We start from the raw sequence: 17,873 nt of genomic DNA on the forward strand, positions 1-17,873 counted from the left end.
TAAATTTTTTTGTGATTGAGGGTTCTGCATCTTTTGCTTCATACCCTAAGCATCCCCCACGACCCTCTCCTACCAATTCGAACTCAAATCAATTAAAACCATACAACTAAGATTTAGATCAAGTAATTAGTTAATATGTTAATTGTTTGGGTACTGCTTAAATGTATTGAAACCTGAAAGTGGGTAATTGGTTATCAATAGCAGTGACTGTTTCGGGAGTTTCTCTATTGTGATGCTTAGAGGGTTTAAAGCTTTTAGAGGGTTTTCCAGCTTTCGGGAGTTTCTCCATTGTGATGTTGTCTCCATTATGGTACTTTCGTGTTGAAATTTAGTTAACGAGGAGAAGAAGCCAGCTTCTATGGCTATGGGAATGGAGTAAAGAGTAACGAGTAAGGAGTAAGGAGTAAGAATAAGAGTAAGAATAAGAGTAAGAAGTAAGAAAGTAAGAAGAAGAAGATGATGAAGAAGAAGATAGATTAGGTTTTCTATTTTTAACTATTATTTTTTGTAATAGTCCACAAGTTAGAAACTCTTGATATTTAAGACTTTATGGAGTTGTCCCCCTATTAAATCAAAGTCAACTAAGTCAAGTATGATTGACTCGCATCGGGCCCGAAAATAGTTGTCCATATAAGAAAAACGGTTGTCCACGTATTGGCCACCTTGTTTTTTTGTTTGACAAAATCTGAAACATTGGCTGACTAAATTAGACATCTGAATTGGCTGAATTAAGACCCAGTTTTTTCAGACTTTAAAACAAGTCCGAAAAATCAACCCAGCTGCTGAAAAGTAACAAATGACAAATATACCCCCGCAAAAACCTAAAATTACTCTAGTTTCATCTTCTTCATTTCACCACCACCACCACCACCACCGCCGTCACTGCCACCACTAACACCACCACCACAGAACACAACAAAAAAACAAGAGCATACAGTGCCAATCTCAAACACGCCCTAACCACCACCTCAACACATCACAACAAGATGATGGGCTTTCTGAACGCTCTTCGTCCACCACCACCGCCACCACCACCACCACATGAAGGGCTGTTAACCCTTGTCGGATCTGGTATCTTGTCGGAAACCCTCGTTAGATTCGGCGTCAATCTGGCTTTGGCTAATCTTCTACTATAGAGAAAGAAGGAAAGAAAGAGAGAGAGAGAAAGAGAGCAAATACTACAGTCACCACTCCATCAAGCTACAACTTTTGGTCTTCGATCTAAGTCGTTTCTAAAGTAAAATGGGAAGGTACTCGTTTCTGCAACTATGGAGGATAGAAAAGGTAACAAGATCTTTTTATTATTATGTGAATTAGGGTTTAGATGATCTAGGAAGTAGCAGCCGGCAATTTGAGAAAGAGGACAGCAGAGAGAAAGGGAAAGTGAAAAAGAAAAATTAAAGATAGGGTTTTTTTGTTTCCTTAATATAGATGGGTTATAAATGTAATTTTTTCCTTATTCAGATTAAATGATTCAGATTTGGAAAACAAACATCTTACTCAACCAATTCAGATTCATCTAATTCAGTTCAGTCAATTCAGATTCAGCCAATTCAGATGCAGACCTTCACAAAAAAAACAAACACAACCTAAGTTATTCAAACAAAGTTGCAGAAACTGTTCCAAACCCGTATGTTAATTAATGAAATGTTCAATCTATATCACTCTTTACTGTAGTAAAACCCTAGAAGAATCACACACTCGCACACCGACCCAATGTCGAAGTTCCTCCTTTAAGGGGGTAAATATTCGTTCACACATTATCACAACAGCTTCGAGAAACTGGAGTAATATTTCAATCAAACAATATAAAATACAGAAACTCACTCGAACTTACGAGACTGAATAGCACTATGATCTTGAAGATGAACTGGTTCTATGGAGAGAAAAATTTGACATGGTTTGTTGCTGCAGAAATCAGTATCATCAAGCGTATCCTCCAGGACTGTATCGATGGAGTGTTAAGAGATCACTACAAATTCACTGATAGAAATTATATATTGATAGTTGCTTCCCATAGTCGAAGAAGTCCATTACGACCACCACTGCATATTCTTTTTCTTTCAAGGTCCGAAGCCACACATCGTACCTTAGTAAAACAATAACAAGTGGGTTAATATGCAGAAAAAAAAAACCTCCATATAAGCAAGAAACCTAAAGCAACTTCATTTCAAATTGACTCTATTCTACAAGTTCATTCCTAATTCATGAATCTTCACTTCAGTCGAGCTATTGCGTAGAATATGAGATAATCGGTAAATATTTAATAAAACCTCATATTTGGAAAGAAAATGAATTTAAAGTGCGCAGAAAAGATTAAGGGCAATTATTGATACCACGGCAACTGTTTTTTGTGGAGTTCTGTAGAGTTGCCACCCCGCCATTTTTGATCCTGAACCAGAGAAACCACCAAGTCTTTCTTGAGGTCGATGATAGAGAGACATGGAATTATCTGCTGCCCCGATCCCTAACCAATGCTCCCCAGCATTAATAGATAAAATTGAAGAAGAGTGAATGGTTACATTCTTCACACATCTTATCCCTCCTGCACAATACATGATTGACAAATAATGGAAATAATTTAGGGTTTCTCTAATGTTCTTCAAGATATAGATTTCCATTGGCAAATAAAATTTATCATCTTAGGTTCATGTGTAACTTGCTAAGTGCAACTTGAAGAGACAAGATTGTTCTTACCCTCGCCATTTTCCCAAAACCGGAGCAACCCATCAGTTGAACCTGTAAAAAAAACACGAAATTAGACTACCGTCCTTTCACACTTCATTATTTGTTTGGATTTGTGAAATAGATAAATAAACCATTTATAGGTTAGTGCAAGGAACAAAATTGTATGGACTTAGAGGATATGACATTCATGAATATGGTATCTACCGGTAATAATTCCGTTATCTGATGGTGAGCACTCTACAGCTAAAATCGGACCAGCATGACATGCTAGAACAGCATCACATGTTCCATGAGAAACAGACCATAATCTAGCTGTCCAATCATCACTTCCAGTAACTACAGTGTCTCCAACCATCCTTATTGATCTGCAGGAGCATGAAATGTCTATCTATAACCATCCCACACGAAAATATTACAGAAAAGCAACAAGAATTTTTTCCTGATGACTTCAGGCTTACCTGATCCATTTTGTGTGTCCTAATAGTTTATGCATCTGTCTACCAGCACGAATATCCCAAATATTTGCAACCCTAGATATGCAAGTACACTTAGAATTTTTGGCCGACAAGTTCGATAGGTAAAGATATTTGTTCTTATCAACTGCAGTTACTGCACTAATATTTAAGCTGTAGATTTCAATTTACATACGCATCTCTCCCAGCAGCAGCCAAGATTCCCGTCGAGTCATCATATTCCATACAAAGAACTGCACTTGAGCAACGGCCAACAGTTGCCACACAAGCATCCGTTCTCACATCCCACATTTTTATGCTCCCATCGTGAGAAGAAGTAAGGACACGCTCCCCTGACAACATCCGTACAGAGCTGACCTGAAAATGAAAATAGCATGGGTCAGCAGAAGCCTCGATCTAATCACAGATGTTCATAAGCCATTAAAGTAGAAAAAGATGTAGCAATGAGTAAACAAAAACCTGTGCATCATGGCCCTTTAACTCTTCAAGAAGTTGAGTTGTTTGTTTATCCCAGACAATAACAGATTGGTCATCGGATCCTGATACCACCTTACCTCTGTCCGAGCTAATTGCACGGACAGCCCTGTTGGTAAAAAAAAGAAAAAATTAAAATACAAATTAGGGTTTACTATTAAGAAAGACAAGTAATGTACTGTGATCTTGAACACCGAAGATTAAGAGAAAAAAACAGATGAAATTCTGATTCAAGCACCTTGTATGACCTTTCAGAGTAGCCCTAAGTTCAGAACCACGAAGACTAGGGTCCCAGATTTTAACCTGTGAATTTGCAAATAATAACATCACTTAATATTTAATCTACAAACATATTTAAAAATCACAAACATATTTAAACAATCCGCTAGATCTATGTTAAATCAATTACAACATAATTCAAAATCCTAGGATAATTCGAACGAAATAAACTTTGTATTTAACTCAAACCCTAGTGTGCCTCTCTAGTGTAAGGAGTATTTTATCAAAATTTCTGTTGAAACATAATCTTTCTTAAATGTGTTCAAGAGAGTAACATCAGCAAAAATCATTATAACATATATGGTATCCCAAATTAAAGAAAAAACACATTGTTTTTTTTTTTGTTGAAACTTTGAATTAATATTAAAACGAAAAAGAACTATACAAAAGAAAGGTGGGGAGACAATGAATATCTCACGATATCCATGCCTCCCAATTACAAACAACATCTACAAAAGAGATGTTGCTATACGAAGGTAGACTTCTTGCCCAACCAAAGATTACAGCTTTTACATCATCCACATCTAATCTAAAAGAAAAAACACATTGTTGACGCATTAGAAAAGGTACGAGTAAAAATAAATAGGAACACCATAACCAATCGTGATACATATAAGTTTATGACATCTCATCCACAGATCCAACTGCAGTTAAGTCTAAACATATATCAGTATCCCTGATCTTCACAAATGATATATGGAATAACGAAAGGCTCTCAAGTAAGATTTAATCTACACAAAGTGATTGTTTAGAGCTACGTCTTTTTTAGAAGGTGGGACTATATTAAGAGGCCAAAAGGGTTACAAGACTTTTTTCAACTTATGTCCGTGCTCCCATATATACATGGTATCCTTTATATAAAGCATGATTGTGTCCTTCAGTCTAAAGCTCCTTTCGTTATATGCAGATTTTTAACTGAAATTGAAGTAAAACCAAAATGATATATTCATTTCAAACAAAGTTTAGACGAAAAATCACATAATAAACAGATAGACGAAAAACAATAAAGACGAATGAACAACAATAAAGTTTAGAATGGTGCATTACCGTGCAGTCAGTACTTCCACTTATAAACATACCAGCATCCTCACGGTCACCCACCAAATCCCACACTTCTCTTCTAGTTACACAATGTAAAGCCGTAACAGCCCCAGTATGACCTCTGAGAGTGCGCACACTAGACTGAAATTTCTTCTGCCCGGCACTGGTTAAATCTCCTTTACGAGGAGAAGCTGTACCCTTAGTGGTATCATTTGCAGCTGAAGTAAAAGATGACACAAAATTTTAACAAAAGTTATTGAGGTAATTCAGAACAAGAACTCTGGAATCTTATCACTGCTTTTGTTAAAAAGAGAGTACCTGGATTGTTACTATCTGAAGTCCATCTGCGAACACGACTAAAAGAGTTGTTTCTTGTTGTTGTATCTCTGCTAAACATACTTTGAACCCAGCTTCGTCCAACACCAGAAGCCTCAGCAGGCTGCTGACTCTCATCTGCCGTTTCGTGAGGGCGAGGTGATGGCAATCCGAGTGATGAAGAAGGCTGAACCTTCATAGAAGAGACCCCCCAGTAACCAATCCTTAGGTGTTGGATATGGGACAATAACCCACGAAGTTTTATCTGAAACAAATGAAGAAGACTTAGTTTCAGAAGTTACACTCACTTCGTAAGAAAAGAAACTGCAAGTCTGCAACCACCCTAACACCCCAGACTTGAAGCAAGGGACTGCAAGAATCCTAAAGATGAATAAAACAGAACTATACCGACAAACACTGTGAGGAATCTGCAGAAGCAACTTAAAATCACGCAGTCGTAATTTATTTATTTTATTACTTATTTTTCAGGAGCAAACAGAGTTTGTCAAGGAAAAGAGAACTACAAAAGATATCATCCAGGTTCTTCTGGTAAGAAGTTAATTTAAATGACAAACAACCGTATAAATCAGAGAAAGAAAAACGGGTAGGAGATTCAACAATAAGCAAAGGTCACTGTGATTCCACATGCAGCTAATTATTATGGGTACATTAAGACTGAAAAAAGTAGTCTCATTCAGTTCAAGATGATAGTTTGCACCTGTACTCGGTCAGTCAATGTCGCTTATGACGATATAGAGGCATACAAACAAAGATATAAACAGCGGCAGAAACTTACAAACTGTTTGTATCCAATGTTATTTTTCTCCGCAATTGTCTCAAGCATGTACCACGCATCAGTGTCAGGAAGTCCTAATCCAGCCTTCAGGATCATCAGACAAACAAAATTAGTACGGAAATGTCTGAAGCAGTCAAATAGGTGTAAACAGGAAATGATTAAGAAATTATAGTATTATACCATATGAGAAGCCAATATGATTAATTGTGCTGTCACAAGAGTCACGTAATTGGACAACCTAATAAGATAAGAACCATACACAAACATAAGAAGGATGAATTGACAAACTAGTCGTAAATAACTGAGCACTTAGCACCTATATTAAATCTGAAGATGATGACATTGCAAGCATATTCAAGCTATAAGATGTAAGTAAAGTTAATGAGATTTGTTACATACTTGCTTGAAGACTGGTCCACTAAATGATCAAAGTAACCTTCCCAAAATCTGCAACAGAAGCAGATAGAATAAGGAAACAAAAAACAAAGCTATTATACTTAATGCAGCAGAGATGAACAAAAAAACAACTACTGGGTCATTGACCAGGTCTATGCTTAGAAGCCCACCCTAACTTAACCCAGACAAACTTTTCAGTACTCACGTCTAAACTAACAAGTAACAACAACTGAGGTTTTGATATAGTAATCATTAATCAATGCCAAACCACGAATCAGTTTATATATAAATTGTGAGTCGATACTGATCATTGTGTCTAAATTGATATAATAATTAAGAAAGATTGACACTTCTCGATACGGAAGGTAAATGCATACCGTAGTTCCTCCCAAATCGACAGGGAAAGGAGATGACGTTGAACATAGTCCTGAACATTATTGGTGTCCTTTTTATACATTTCAGCAGATATCTCGAGGGCATCTCTTACAGTTGACATGTCATTCCGGGAAGTAGCACGACTAATTGCTGTTTTAAGCTGAAGGTTAACATAGGTTGTAACAAGTTAAAACTGAATATGGGAAAGAAAAAGTAATACAACATAAAATAAACATGAACTGAAACTAGATCAAATACACCACTGCCATCAACCAGAGACACATATCAGTTCTCGCTTTCAATTACTAGGTCATAGGTCATCATCTATTGACCGACTTTACAATGTTTTCTCTCATTTGGGTTTCTTTTCTCTTTATTTAACAACCTTTTCCCTTCACAACACTATTGCAATGGATCAGAGACACATACCAGTTCTTTCACCGCAATAAACTGCTCCTCAGTCAATTGGCAAAGCCATCCCTGTGAACACAATTTGGTGAAGGATTAACATCGGCCGACCAGACAAACACTAAATGAGGTTTCAAGTTGGAGGTTACATACTGAATGAATATGTTCCCTTATACATTCGACAAACCCACTACCACCAATCCCCTCAGCATCAGACTCAATTAAAGCTGCAAAACATAAAAATATTGTTACTTGGGATAACTGCGTTTACAAAGAACAAAAAAGCATATAAGTTAAATCATAGAAAGATTCAATTAGGCTCAAATGGACCAGATAAGAAAGCTTAACTACACAAAACCATACCAAGGATTGTGCCATATTCAAATGAAGAAAGAGGATCATCAGTTGATCCTAGCTTCAAAAGACGCAACCATAACCCCTGGCAAAGAAAACAAACCTTGATAAGCTACGAATATGGAATACAACAAGGTAATGAAGATCTTGTTTGTCAATAACATTTCTGCACCAGACATGTATTATGGATATATATACAACTCAAGAATATCTATGGAATAAACAACTTAAGCAGCACAACCGCAACAATTTTATCAAGTAAAATATTCTAGATGGGTAATTTGTTGCTACTCAGATCCACTCAAAGTCAAAGGAAGGGCCTCCTTACCTGCAGCTTCACTTTTATATCTAGCACCATTCTTTCTCTTTCTGCCTGCAAATAAAATGATAAACAAGAACCTGAGATTATAAAAAAATGTGGACATACAGAAAATAGAGACCCGTCACACTGTTTCGTAAAACTTACCGCTCTCTCCCTTGGACTAAGACTTTCTGCTTTTGAGTCACCCAGTCGCACAGATGGGGAGCTGGTAAATTTGAAAGAAGATGATAAGATTCAAGTAAATATCTAAGTAGTTGTTTATAAGTTTAAGTACTGAGGATGGTAGAGGTTCATAAGAGTTTCCATAATCTGCAAGGAAGAAATTCCATCTGCTTCTCTCTAAAACTAAAAAAAAATCATACTTAAGTCCATGCTTTGAGGAAAATTCCAGAGCTCCACTTGCTGCTACAAGAATTGCCTTCCTCTTTTCTTCTTGCTCCTCTGTTCTAATGTTTGAAGGAAATCTGTCATAACAATGTTTGGCACCAGAACCTGAGTAACCAAATATGATATTCAAAGTTTAGCAATTAGAAATTTTAGAAAGCAACAAATGTGGTTGCCATTTTGCGCGCAATATGCTAGACGGATTACTGTAGTAACTAATAAGATGGCAGAAAGGCACCTGAAATTCCATCACCAGGATCGGAAATGGTTATAATCTCAGGTTCTACCAAGGGAGGCGGAAATATGGACATAGGATTCTGACCCCTTCCAATCGCATCTTGTAGTTTGTCAAGAAGATTATTAGCTTTTGCATCAGAACCGATGCCTCTCTCCAGGTAATCAAGGAATCCTTGAGAATCTAAAAACTGTGCTATCTGTTGGCAATAAAAAATGTAGTTACTGGCGTACTGTTAGTCCCTGTATGTGTTTCTTTGAAGGACCATAAAGGATATATTGTAAATAAAGAACGTAACCAAATGATTCAAATTAGAACTCAGAATTTCTATAAGAAGCCTGGTTATCTGCGAAGATGTCGACAATAAATCTGAACAGAAAAGATCCCACTATATATAATTTTTTTTCTAAAATCTAGCTGAGATCAGATTTTGTACAATAAAATACAATTGACAAGTGACTTTACAAAGACAACTAAGAGAAAACAACATCACCATAGAGTCCGGTGGTTGGTTAGTTGCTCGAGAGCGTTTCTTCAAAAATGCTTGAGTATTGAAGACTTGATTAGAAGTATTTTCCTAGCAAAGTCAGATTCCATCAGCAAAAAGAGGATCCTAGGGTGAAGCACATCTCAACCAAAATATGGAAGAAGGAAACAATACTTACTATGAAATTGCGGTATCCACTCAAAATGGATGCAAAGAATTTTAGGAATATTAACCTGCAATTACGAATTAAGCACAGACATTTAGGAAAGATTGTTCTACTGTATCTAGTCAAAGATAGCACTAATTGTAAGTAGTGAAAAGTCAGATAAAATGTGTTTGCTCTACCACAAGAAATCACTTCTTGAATGCTTACGATGCGATAATGACGTAATGGAAATATTAGGCTCCCTGCTGTGAACGTTATTTGCAGTGGGGCAGTTAGTTATTTCAGAAGCTAGGATCGACAAAAATTTAATTGCTCTTATGGGCTTATGGCAACTCATTTTTGGTTCTAAGAGATGTAGTGCTGTGAAGGATTTTTTTTTTCAAACGTTGGTTGTAAATGTTCTGTCCTACACTAAAACTTTATGAGATTAATCCCTAAGCATTTCACTAGGAATCAAGCAATACCTAAGTTGAAGATCCTGCTCCTCTCCCCATGGTCTGCTGCTACCTTTAGGATATTGGTCCGATGAACCACCTAAACTAGTCTTCATCTGGTCTATACCAACTACATTTGGATACAATAGTTCCATTATTTGTCCACGCAGAGAACTTAATTCTGGCTCCGGCACAGGAGGTATTTCTTCTGAAGTGGTGATACGATTATATTCGAGCTCCACAACAACTACCTACATACAGCACAAGATGAGAATTACAAGTCAGATATCAGTAAATTAGATTTCAAGTGCGGTAAAGAAATGGTTATCATAGTATCCCTTATTAAGAGACTTTTCATCTAAGCGAAGGCATATGGTACTCTTATCTCTAAGTTCCACAGTAAATGGAACGTAAAAGAAATATGGCTTACTTTCTTTTATCTTATATGACATAACCATGGTATTGATGGCAATATGGCATAATCTTCCACTGGTTTTATTATTTAAAAGGAACTTAGGAATCCTTGACATACCATTAGGGGACCTACTGTAACTCCAGCTAAGCTTACTAGCATGTATGATACAAAAATACATGAATTTAAAAACAAAAGGCGGATAAGAAGTCTAATCATTAAAATTTTCGTTATCACTTGACCAACAGATCAAGGAGTCCCTAAGCACATCTAGCATATGGCAAAGAATTAAATTTCAAAAATATTATGGTCCAAATGACCGAAATATTTCCATTTCCATGCCCACCACCATCGAAATTGAAATTTAACTAAGTTTCTCTTAACTATGCCTTGTCAAGGAGATAAATTTTGAAATATTTCAGTCAAAATGACTGAGATATTTCCATTTGCATGCCTACCGAAATATCCACTGATACTGAAATTTCATTCCTTGGCGGTACATACTAAAGATAAAAGGAAACCCATTACCTAAACGTAAAAGGTTGCAAAGCAGATAATAATACACGTATACATATGGATATCAAATAATAGCATTTTTGTAGAGCGTAAGAGATGACAGTCATTCATATGTCCAGACGCATAAATAGAAGAAGCAACCAAAATGATTATGATAGACATGTAGAGTATCAAACACTGAAAAAAAATCCTCCATGAAGAATACTAATTCATTATAATTGCCATACAACGTTACATTACTTTGGAATCATACAAATATACAATATTGTTTGAAAGGCTATTTAGATACCATACTCTAAGCCAGTCTACGCGCAAGACTACCTCTATGGCAGTTAAAGCTTAATGTTTAAAGATATTTTTGAATCTAAACGAATTTATACCTCGTTCCTGCATAAAAATGTTGCAATATGGACCATACCCTCAAAAAGTTTGGTATCATCATATAGATATTTTTAAATCAAGCAAATGTCCCAGTAGACACCACACTCCTATTTAACATGAAAACTCCCGGTCCTATTTGGATTTTTGTAACCAAAACCCCTTACTTCGAAACAAAAACAAAAGGTAGAAGCTACAACTTCAATTGTATTAGCTTTTATGCTTTTTAAGTATTACTTTACATGATATATTATCTCTAATTTTAGTATCAGCATGTTATTTTTTGAAAGCTGAAACATAAGCAGTTAGACCTCAGCACTCCGCAAAAACAACAAAATTGTTCATCAGCATCTTCAGAATCAAATACGCAGTATCGGTTCCAGTGTTCCAATACTAATCTTCTACTCATGACATTGCTTAACACCGTAAAAAAGAGAGTAAATGAAGGAAAATATTAACACCATAGCTATCATGCAATCAAGTATAGGAACAAATCAAAATCCAATGTTATCATAAAGGTGGAACGCTTACACCATCCATAGAGAGGCCATAAGTATCGACGCCTGAATGAAGACCCATCATGTAGGGTGTAGGAGCATCAATATAATCTACCCCACTGAAAAATAGTAATGGAATGTAGACATGCTTCAGCACATCAAAGAGCCAATAGTTAGGTGCAAGTCATTAGGAAATCAACTTACAACATCGTAATACAGAATTAGATGAGGCATAATATGAAACATTAGTCTAAATTGACATCCCCATCAGATAGATGAGCCTGTGTCTGTATTCAAACAATAGGAGTAAAACTCAAATAAGCTTACCTGCCACCTGAATGGATATATTAAATGGCAGATAGCTTCTGATACTAGCGTTAAAAGTGAATACCTGTAAAAAGATAAAGTTCCAGTAAAAAATATCGTGATTAAAGAAAATCGGGGAGCCAAGCTTCCACATAAAGTTATCATACTAGAAATATCAAAGTAGATGCAAATGTGAAGGAAATAACAAGAAAAATGGAGCAACATAATTGAATTCCTTTAAAAAAATCAGCAACCCAGATCAGCAGCTTACTTATTTGACCGAAGCAAAACCCGTCTTTCGAGCAACACAGCAGTAAAAAGCTTAATTAAGTTGTCTACATCCAGGCACTGCACCAGTGGCTGAAAGGATATCTGCATTAAGAAAAAGAAAAGGTATAGAGGAGGATCATGAAAATGCATCTGCATACATACACTGAACACCTTATGAAAACCAAGGAATAAAATGTCGACATATTTCGGTCGAAATGACCGAAATAAGTCATAAATTCACATCATCGAAACGAAATTTCCACCGAAATCTGACACGAAATTTCGAAACAGAGTTTAGGTTTAGGGTTAAAAAAGATTCTAAAATCAGAACCTCATATCATACATTAGTCATTTATCTTCTACCTTTCTATTAATTTGTTCCATCTTTCTTGAGTATTTCTTCTCAAATCTTTTGTTCTTCAAGAGACTCTTCTATTCTTTAGATGATCTTTAACTTCGGATTTCGATTTTAGGGTTTTAGTTTGGGATTTGAAAGAAAATCTGAAGAGAGAGGAAGAGGGAACAGTCAGTTTCGGTTGAGAAGTCTTAGAAATAGAGTTTAAGGGTTGTATTTAAGGGGGAAACAATTTTTACTACAAAACAAGTACGTTATGTTTTATTTTTGGTTACTTAGTCCCCTAACTATTACTATTATTACTATTGGACTCTAAGCTGACTGTTTTAGGTTTATATCTGATAAACAATTCAATTTACCCCGTAAACTAACTGTTTAATTGCAGATAAGCACCTAACTTACTTGTTTTAGTACTATTAGAGTTAAATAACTCAGTTTATCCCCTAAACTAATTGTTTTATTGCAGATTATACCTAACCTAATTGTTTTAGGACTATTTTATCATTTCCGCAAATTTGTAAAACTTCCACACAGACCGAAACGTTTCCACGAAACGTTTCCACTTTTGGACCGACCGAAATTTCCATCGAAATCGACATTTCATTCCTAGATGAAAACCAAATCAGAGGACAAATAGCAGCATGTAATAATAAAGGTGAAAGTGCATACATCGGCATGAGGCAGTCCATCCTTTGCTGGAGCCTCCACAGAAAGCAGACAGTTTTCAACAGCAAAAAGTACTCGATCCCTTCCTGGAGTAGGCAACGGAACGTTTGACACAATAAATGCTATGAGTTCCCACAGTGGCTTGCTGAAATTGTTGCGGAGCTGAGAGTTAGTTAGAAATAAATATTAATTGAATGTTGTATCAGATTATATTAAATTAAAAACACAGGTGATCAAGACCGCAAGAAGTCATAAGTTAAAAAGGGGGAGGCAAGAGCTGTATCTTGTCCATGAACCCTCCCAAATGAAAAGGACGAACCATCTATAGGACCCTCAGAAATACAATTACATGTACGGAATTTTACATGCTTGCAATTCAATGTTATGCGTATAATAATGTAAATCATCTTTACATTAAGAAAGAAAATAGCTATTTTCGGAAATCATACCTACTGCCAGTAGAAGAAAAGCAAAGAGTAAACAATTCTTCCAGAGCTTCCCGAAGAACGCGAAAACTGGGTGAGTGTGAAACAATACAGATGCACTTGTCAGCATATGAATTTGCTGGGATGCGATAAGCTTCAGCAATATCCTCGCTAACTGGATCCCGAAAAGCAATGCAGCTGACATATATTTTGGAGCCATCTCCCTCTGCAGAAAATTCTCAAGTAAGCAATTGACACTACATGGAAGAGCTATTAGGCTCAACTGGAAACGAATAAGATGAAAACGAAAAAAAATCGTTAGAGGGTCAAGAGAACACGTCAACCAAATGGTAATAGCAAAGCTAGAAAAAGTAATGAACCTGGAAGTATTCAGGAATCAGTGGTTGCAATGTGTAAACGAAATTAGATGGTCTTGGCCACAGAATCACCGAAAACAATCAATGAGAGAAGCAAATGTAAGAAACCACTCAGCTTGGCATGATTTTCAGACACTCTGCTTTCACATAAGGAATCTAACGTAGGATGGTATACACTTCCACTCAAATAACATATAACATAATACTATAATTTGGTACAGTTTTCAAGTTAACAAGGCAATCAAGATGTAGACAATCTACATAATCCAAGAGTTTCCATGTTGATCTTTTATGAAACCTAACCATTTAAGCACCCACAATATCCCACGTCAGCTAAAGCAACTAAGCAAGTGATTTAGTTATTCAACAGCAGGCCTATCAATTCCAGTAAAAGGATCTCCACTCGAATTAGAGGTTGCAGCCTTACTAAACTCCACCTTCAGTCAAGAATTGTGATCCGATTAAGAGGGTGGCTGCTTCCCATGCTCTCATATCATTTACTTCTTGCTTGAATCAGCTAAAAGATTCATAACTAGGACTTTTGTGGCTAATCAACCGTTGAAGTATCACTAAAGCATCTAGGAAACATTTAACTTGTCCCGACATAGTTAAAGGACATCAATAATAGGAAAGGCAGAGAGATGACACAGGATTATAAGAGCAGCAGAAGAGGAGAAATGAGCGATCAGCTTAGGTGATCGGGGCAAATGTTCTCTCCCTAAACCTTCACTATATTATATTCCTAGGTATGATTTTTAAGTTGACAACCCCCTTGTAGTTAATACCAATGAACGCCTTTGCACCTCTTGTCCATATGAATTCCTTTGCTTTAGTGTCAATTTTCAACTTCTTTTCATATTTTGTTCAATCAGGGATGTGGCTTTAAAGTGAGTTGGTTACGTGGATGGGAAGTGGCTTCATTTTCCATTGATCACATCTCTAGTTTCTGAACACGACTCTGCTACGCCTTTTATTCTTGTACTGTGTGTATACATTTTTACTTTCTCGAGATAAAAGTTCTCAGCTACAAGAGTACGAATGACGCGGAAAACATGTCTAGTTGATGTGTCTAATATTGATGAACTGTTGAATCAATATGGAAATTTAAAACAGAGTCCGACCAAATTTATCCCTACGAAATTGTATTATATTAGATGGATGATTGACAAATAAGAAACTAAAAAGATGCTTTAGTTCGGATTTAGCAGGGCATAACTGTTTCCGGCTTCCGTCTGCACTTTCTTGTAAATATAGGAAAGTTTCGGACGTTAGGCTGATAGTAACATTTGGTCAAGGAGATACAAACCTTATACATATAGATTTTTTTCCCTGAAAAATCAACATCTTTACTTGAGGATATCAACCATTTCTGATCTAGAAACAGAATAGATAGTTGGTTTCTAGGTAACCTTCACGACACAAAGAAGTATTATGGTCTCTTTCAGGTCTTTTAAATCCTCAAAAACAAAACCATCACGAAAAATTCTTTTTTTTCATAGAAGACGTTCGTAGTCAACCACAAATCCAATTCTCCGAAATGTTGGATCTTCATAATAATGATTTTGTGAGATGTTATAACAATAGATATTAGAGATAAAGAATTTCTAGAGCCATCAACTCTAAATAATGTAACTTTACAGGTCTAAATATAACATAATCTAAATGTTTGAGGTGTGTCTTGCTGATGGCGGATGCAACATATAGATTGTTTGTAATGTTCCCATTCGAGACTCCTGATGAAGGGTATGGTATGACATAAAACTTCTTCTTTTTTAACAATAAATATGAATACCGTCCAAGTATCACACTAACTCAATCCCTACACCTTGGACTAATGGAACACAATTATTTTGGTAGGTGTTCTATATGCACCAAAGTCTTAACTTCAGATACTATTACAAAATTTAATTAAAGTAACTGTAACTTTCAGATTTCGACTTTCGGGTGATTAGTAATCTAATGTTACATACTTTGCTTTTTTCTAGATTAGTTTCACCAATATCATAACGGAAACAAATGGTTGTCTATAGAAATAGAATCTATCTAACCAATTCGTTACTAGTGCGTTGAAGTTTTACTGAACCATTCTGTAAAACAAAAACTGAAAACCCCATGCTAATGGTTGCACCCTCATTACGAAACAATGAAAGCAGCAAAGTCTAGATAAATCCAATTAGAAAAATGCACAAAAAAACATCATTTTAAAGCTGAGAAATACCAGTTAAAACTATTGGATAGCTCCTTGGGAATGTGGCAACATCATTGGAATCAAACCCTGATTGATAAAATTCCACACCAGCTGGTAGAACACACTGCAATTGTCAGACAACTTTAAAATGATCATCTGAAATTCAAGAATTAACATTTGGGTCATCAAAATTAAGACCCAAATCACTAAATTAGTTTCATTTTAGTGTAAATATACATACTTGACCTATAAATTCCATAAAATCACTTCCTAACAATTGCTTAAAAGTGAGAAAAACTCCTCAAAACCAATAGGAAAGATTAACAAAATCTAGAGAGAGAGAGAGAGAGGGTGAACTTACAGTGGGAAGTTGAGGAGGAGGGGGAGGGTAAAGGGAGTGATTAGAATGAGGAAACTGATCAAGGAGAGAAGGTAAGTACATATGAGTTGTTCCATGAAATCCTTTATTCCCATCTAATGTTCTGATTTCAGGACCGATCCCACAAACTACAAAGTATTCGAAGATCCGAGCAGACATTTCTTTCTAATTAAAAACTTCTTCCTCTCAGATCTATCGCTTCAATTCCACATCTGGAAAAACTCTCTCTCTCTCTACAATTCTTCCAACTCCAACACAATTTCTCTCTCTACTTTTCTTTCTTCCCCTTCTGTAAATACCAATTCCTCTCTATGTTTTTCTTCTTTCTCCCTCTTCGGGGAGATCTACTGTATTTTTTTTTGGTTTGGGCGTTGCTATCGACAGCAGGCCGAAATGATCTTAGCAAGCGACCCAATCACATGAGCGCCAGGGACACCAACTAAGCACTCCGCTCCCTAAGACCTAGTAGTAGCAAGTTGAAGAACATAGGTCAAAAAAAAGACTCAAATACAACCTTTATTTACTTGTGAAAGTTGTATTCAAAAACCCTAACTTTGAAATTAAAATTTCCTTTAATTTGAATGAGTTACGAAGTGAATAACATCTTACAAAATGTTAGGCATGATTTGGTGTTTGATTTCGAGTTGATTTTGAATGTTTTGGAATGATTATTGGTGATGAAATGAATGTTGTCCTAAAATCTGATTCGGACTTGTTTAATCTGTTAGTTTGTCCTAAGTCACGGACTATCGTGTAACAGTTAAGGAGAAAAAGGCGGACTGTCATGTCTGTTAGATAGATCCAGTATAAAGGTTTAAGGTCCGAGACTAAAATGTTTGTGTGGTAAAACACTTGTACTCGGATTGGTGAATGTGCTATCTCTCAGACCGGATCATCTATGGGTTTTGTGCTTCTCATTTTTTTGTCGTCTCATAGTTTACTTTTATTTAAAAAAGATGATTATGGTCGTACATATTCCCTCTACTGCAAGTGAAATGTCCTAGGGCGAGGCACCCTGACGATGCTGGGAGCTAGCAAAATGATAACCCGAATGCAAACGAAAAACCTCATGTTTCGACCTCACTTTAGACCTTCATATCAGAATAGAGAGGAATTGCAAGGTTAGGGTTAGGAAGAATTTTTACGTGATCCCTCGACTGGCATGAACATCGTGGTGGTAACACAAACAAAAGAACCGAGAACGTCTTTATTTACGAATGAGTCTGGCCCTTATTCTAGAGGCCCTTCTGATATTCATTGTTGAAATGCTTCAACAAACATGTTGACTTTCAAATATGGAACAAACGGGTAAGCTTACTTCGGTTAAATCGACAGCCATCATTGAGTTTCTTTGATCTGAAATGTATTGTGTTTAATATTAATGAATTGACTTTTTTCTTTTTCAGTAGAGGTTTTGTAATAAAACAACACAACCATGTCTTTGTCATAGTTGCCGATTCTTCATGCAACCAACACT

At 36.2% G+C, this 17,873-nt stretch overlaps 1 protein-coding gene across 1 annotated transcript; it reads right to left on the reverse strand.

Moving 5' to 3' along the window:
- Positions 1 to 1,608: 1,608 nt before the first annotated feature.
- On the reverse strand, positions 1,609 to 17,137 carry SCD1 (stomatal cytokinesis defective / SCD1 protein (SCD1)). Its single transcript, XM_086670357.1, has 31 exons — positions 16,379 to 17,137; positions 16,048 to 16,141; positions 13,477 to 13,678; positions 13,031 to 13,172; positions 12,008 to 12,108; positions 11,758 to 11,821; positions 11,465 to 11,578; positions 9,658 to 9,878; positions 9,206 to 9,260; positions 9,034 to 9,117; positions 8,544 to 8,739; positions 8,284 to 8,413; positions 8,066 to 8,126; positions 7,928 to 7,972; positions 7,609 to 7,684; positions 7,399 to 7,472; positions 7,267 to 7,317; positions 6,840 to 6,997; positions 6,466 to 6,513; positions 6,247 to 6,304; positions 6,067 to 6,150; positions 5,274 to 5,535; positions 4,962 to 5,173; positions 3,874 to 3,938; positions 3,621 to 3,744; positions 3,337 to 3,518; positions 3,147 to 3,218; positions 2,893 to 3,053; positions 2,698 to 2,739; positions 2,337 to 2,545; positions 1,609 to 2,089 (listed from the first exon to the last, which is right to left on the reverse strand). Exons 1-31 carry the CDS (start codon positions 16,553 to 16,555, stop codon positions 1,994 to 1,996), a joined length of 3,660 nt encoding a protein of 1,219 aa, XP_086526483.1. The 5' UTR covers positions 16,556 to 17,137; the 3' UTR covers positions 1,609 to 1,993.
- Positions 17,138 to 17,873: the final 736 nt, after the last annotated feature.

Source organism: Eschscholzia californica, unplaced genomic scaffold (assembly GCF_041429995.1).
Source record: "Eschscholzia californica isolate CP2 unplaced genomic scaffold, dmEscCali1.0.p SCAF_3, whole genome shotgun sequence".
In the NCBI taxonomy this organism is placed as follows: Eukaryota; Viridiplantae; Streptophyta; class Magnoliopsida; order Ranunculales; family Papaveraceae; genus Eschscholzia; species Eschscholzia californica.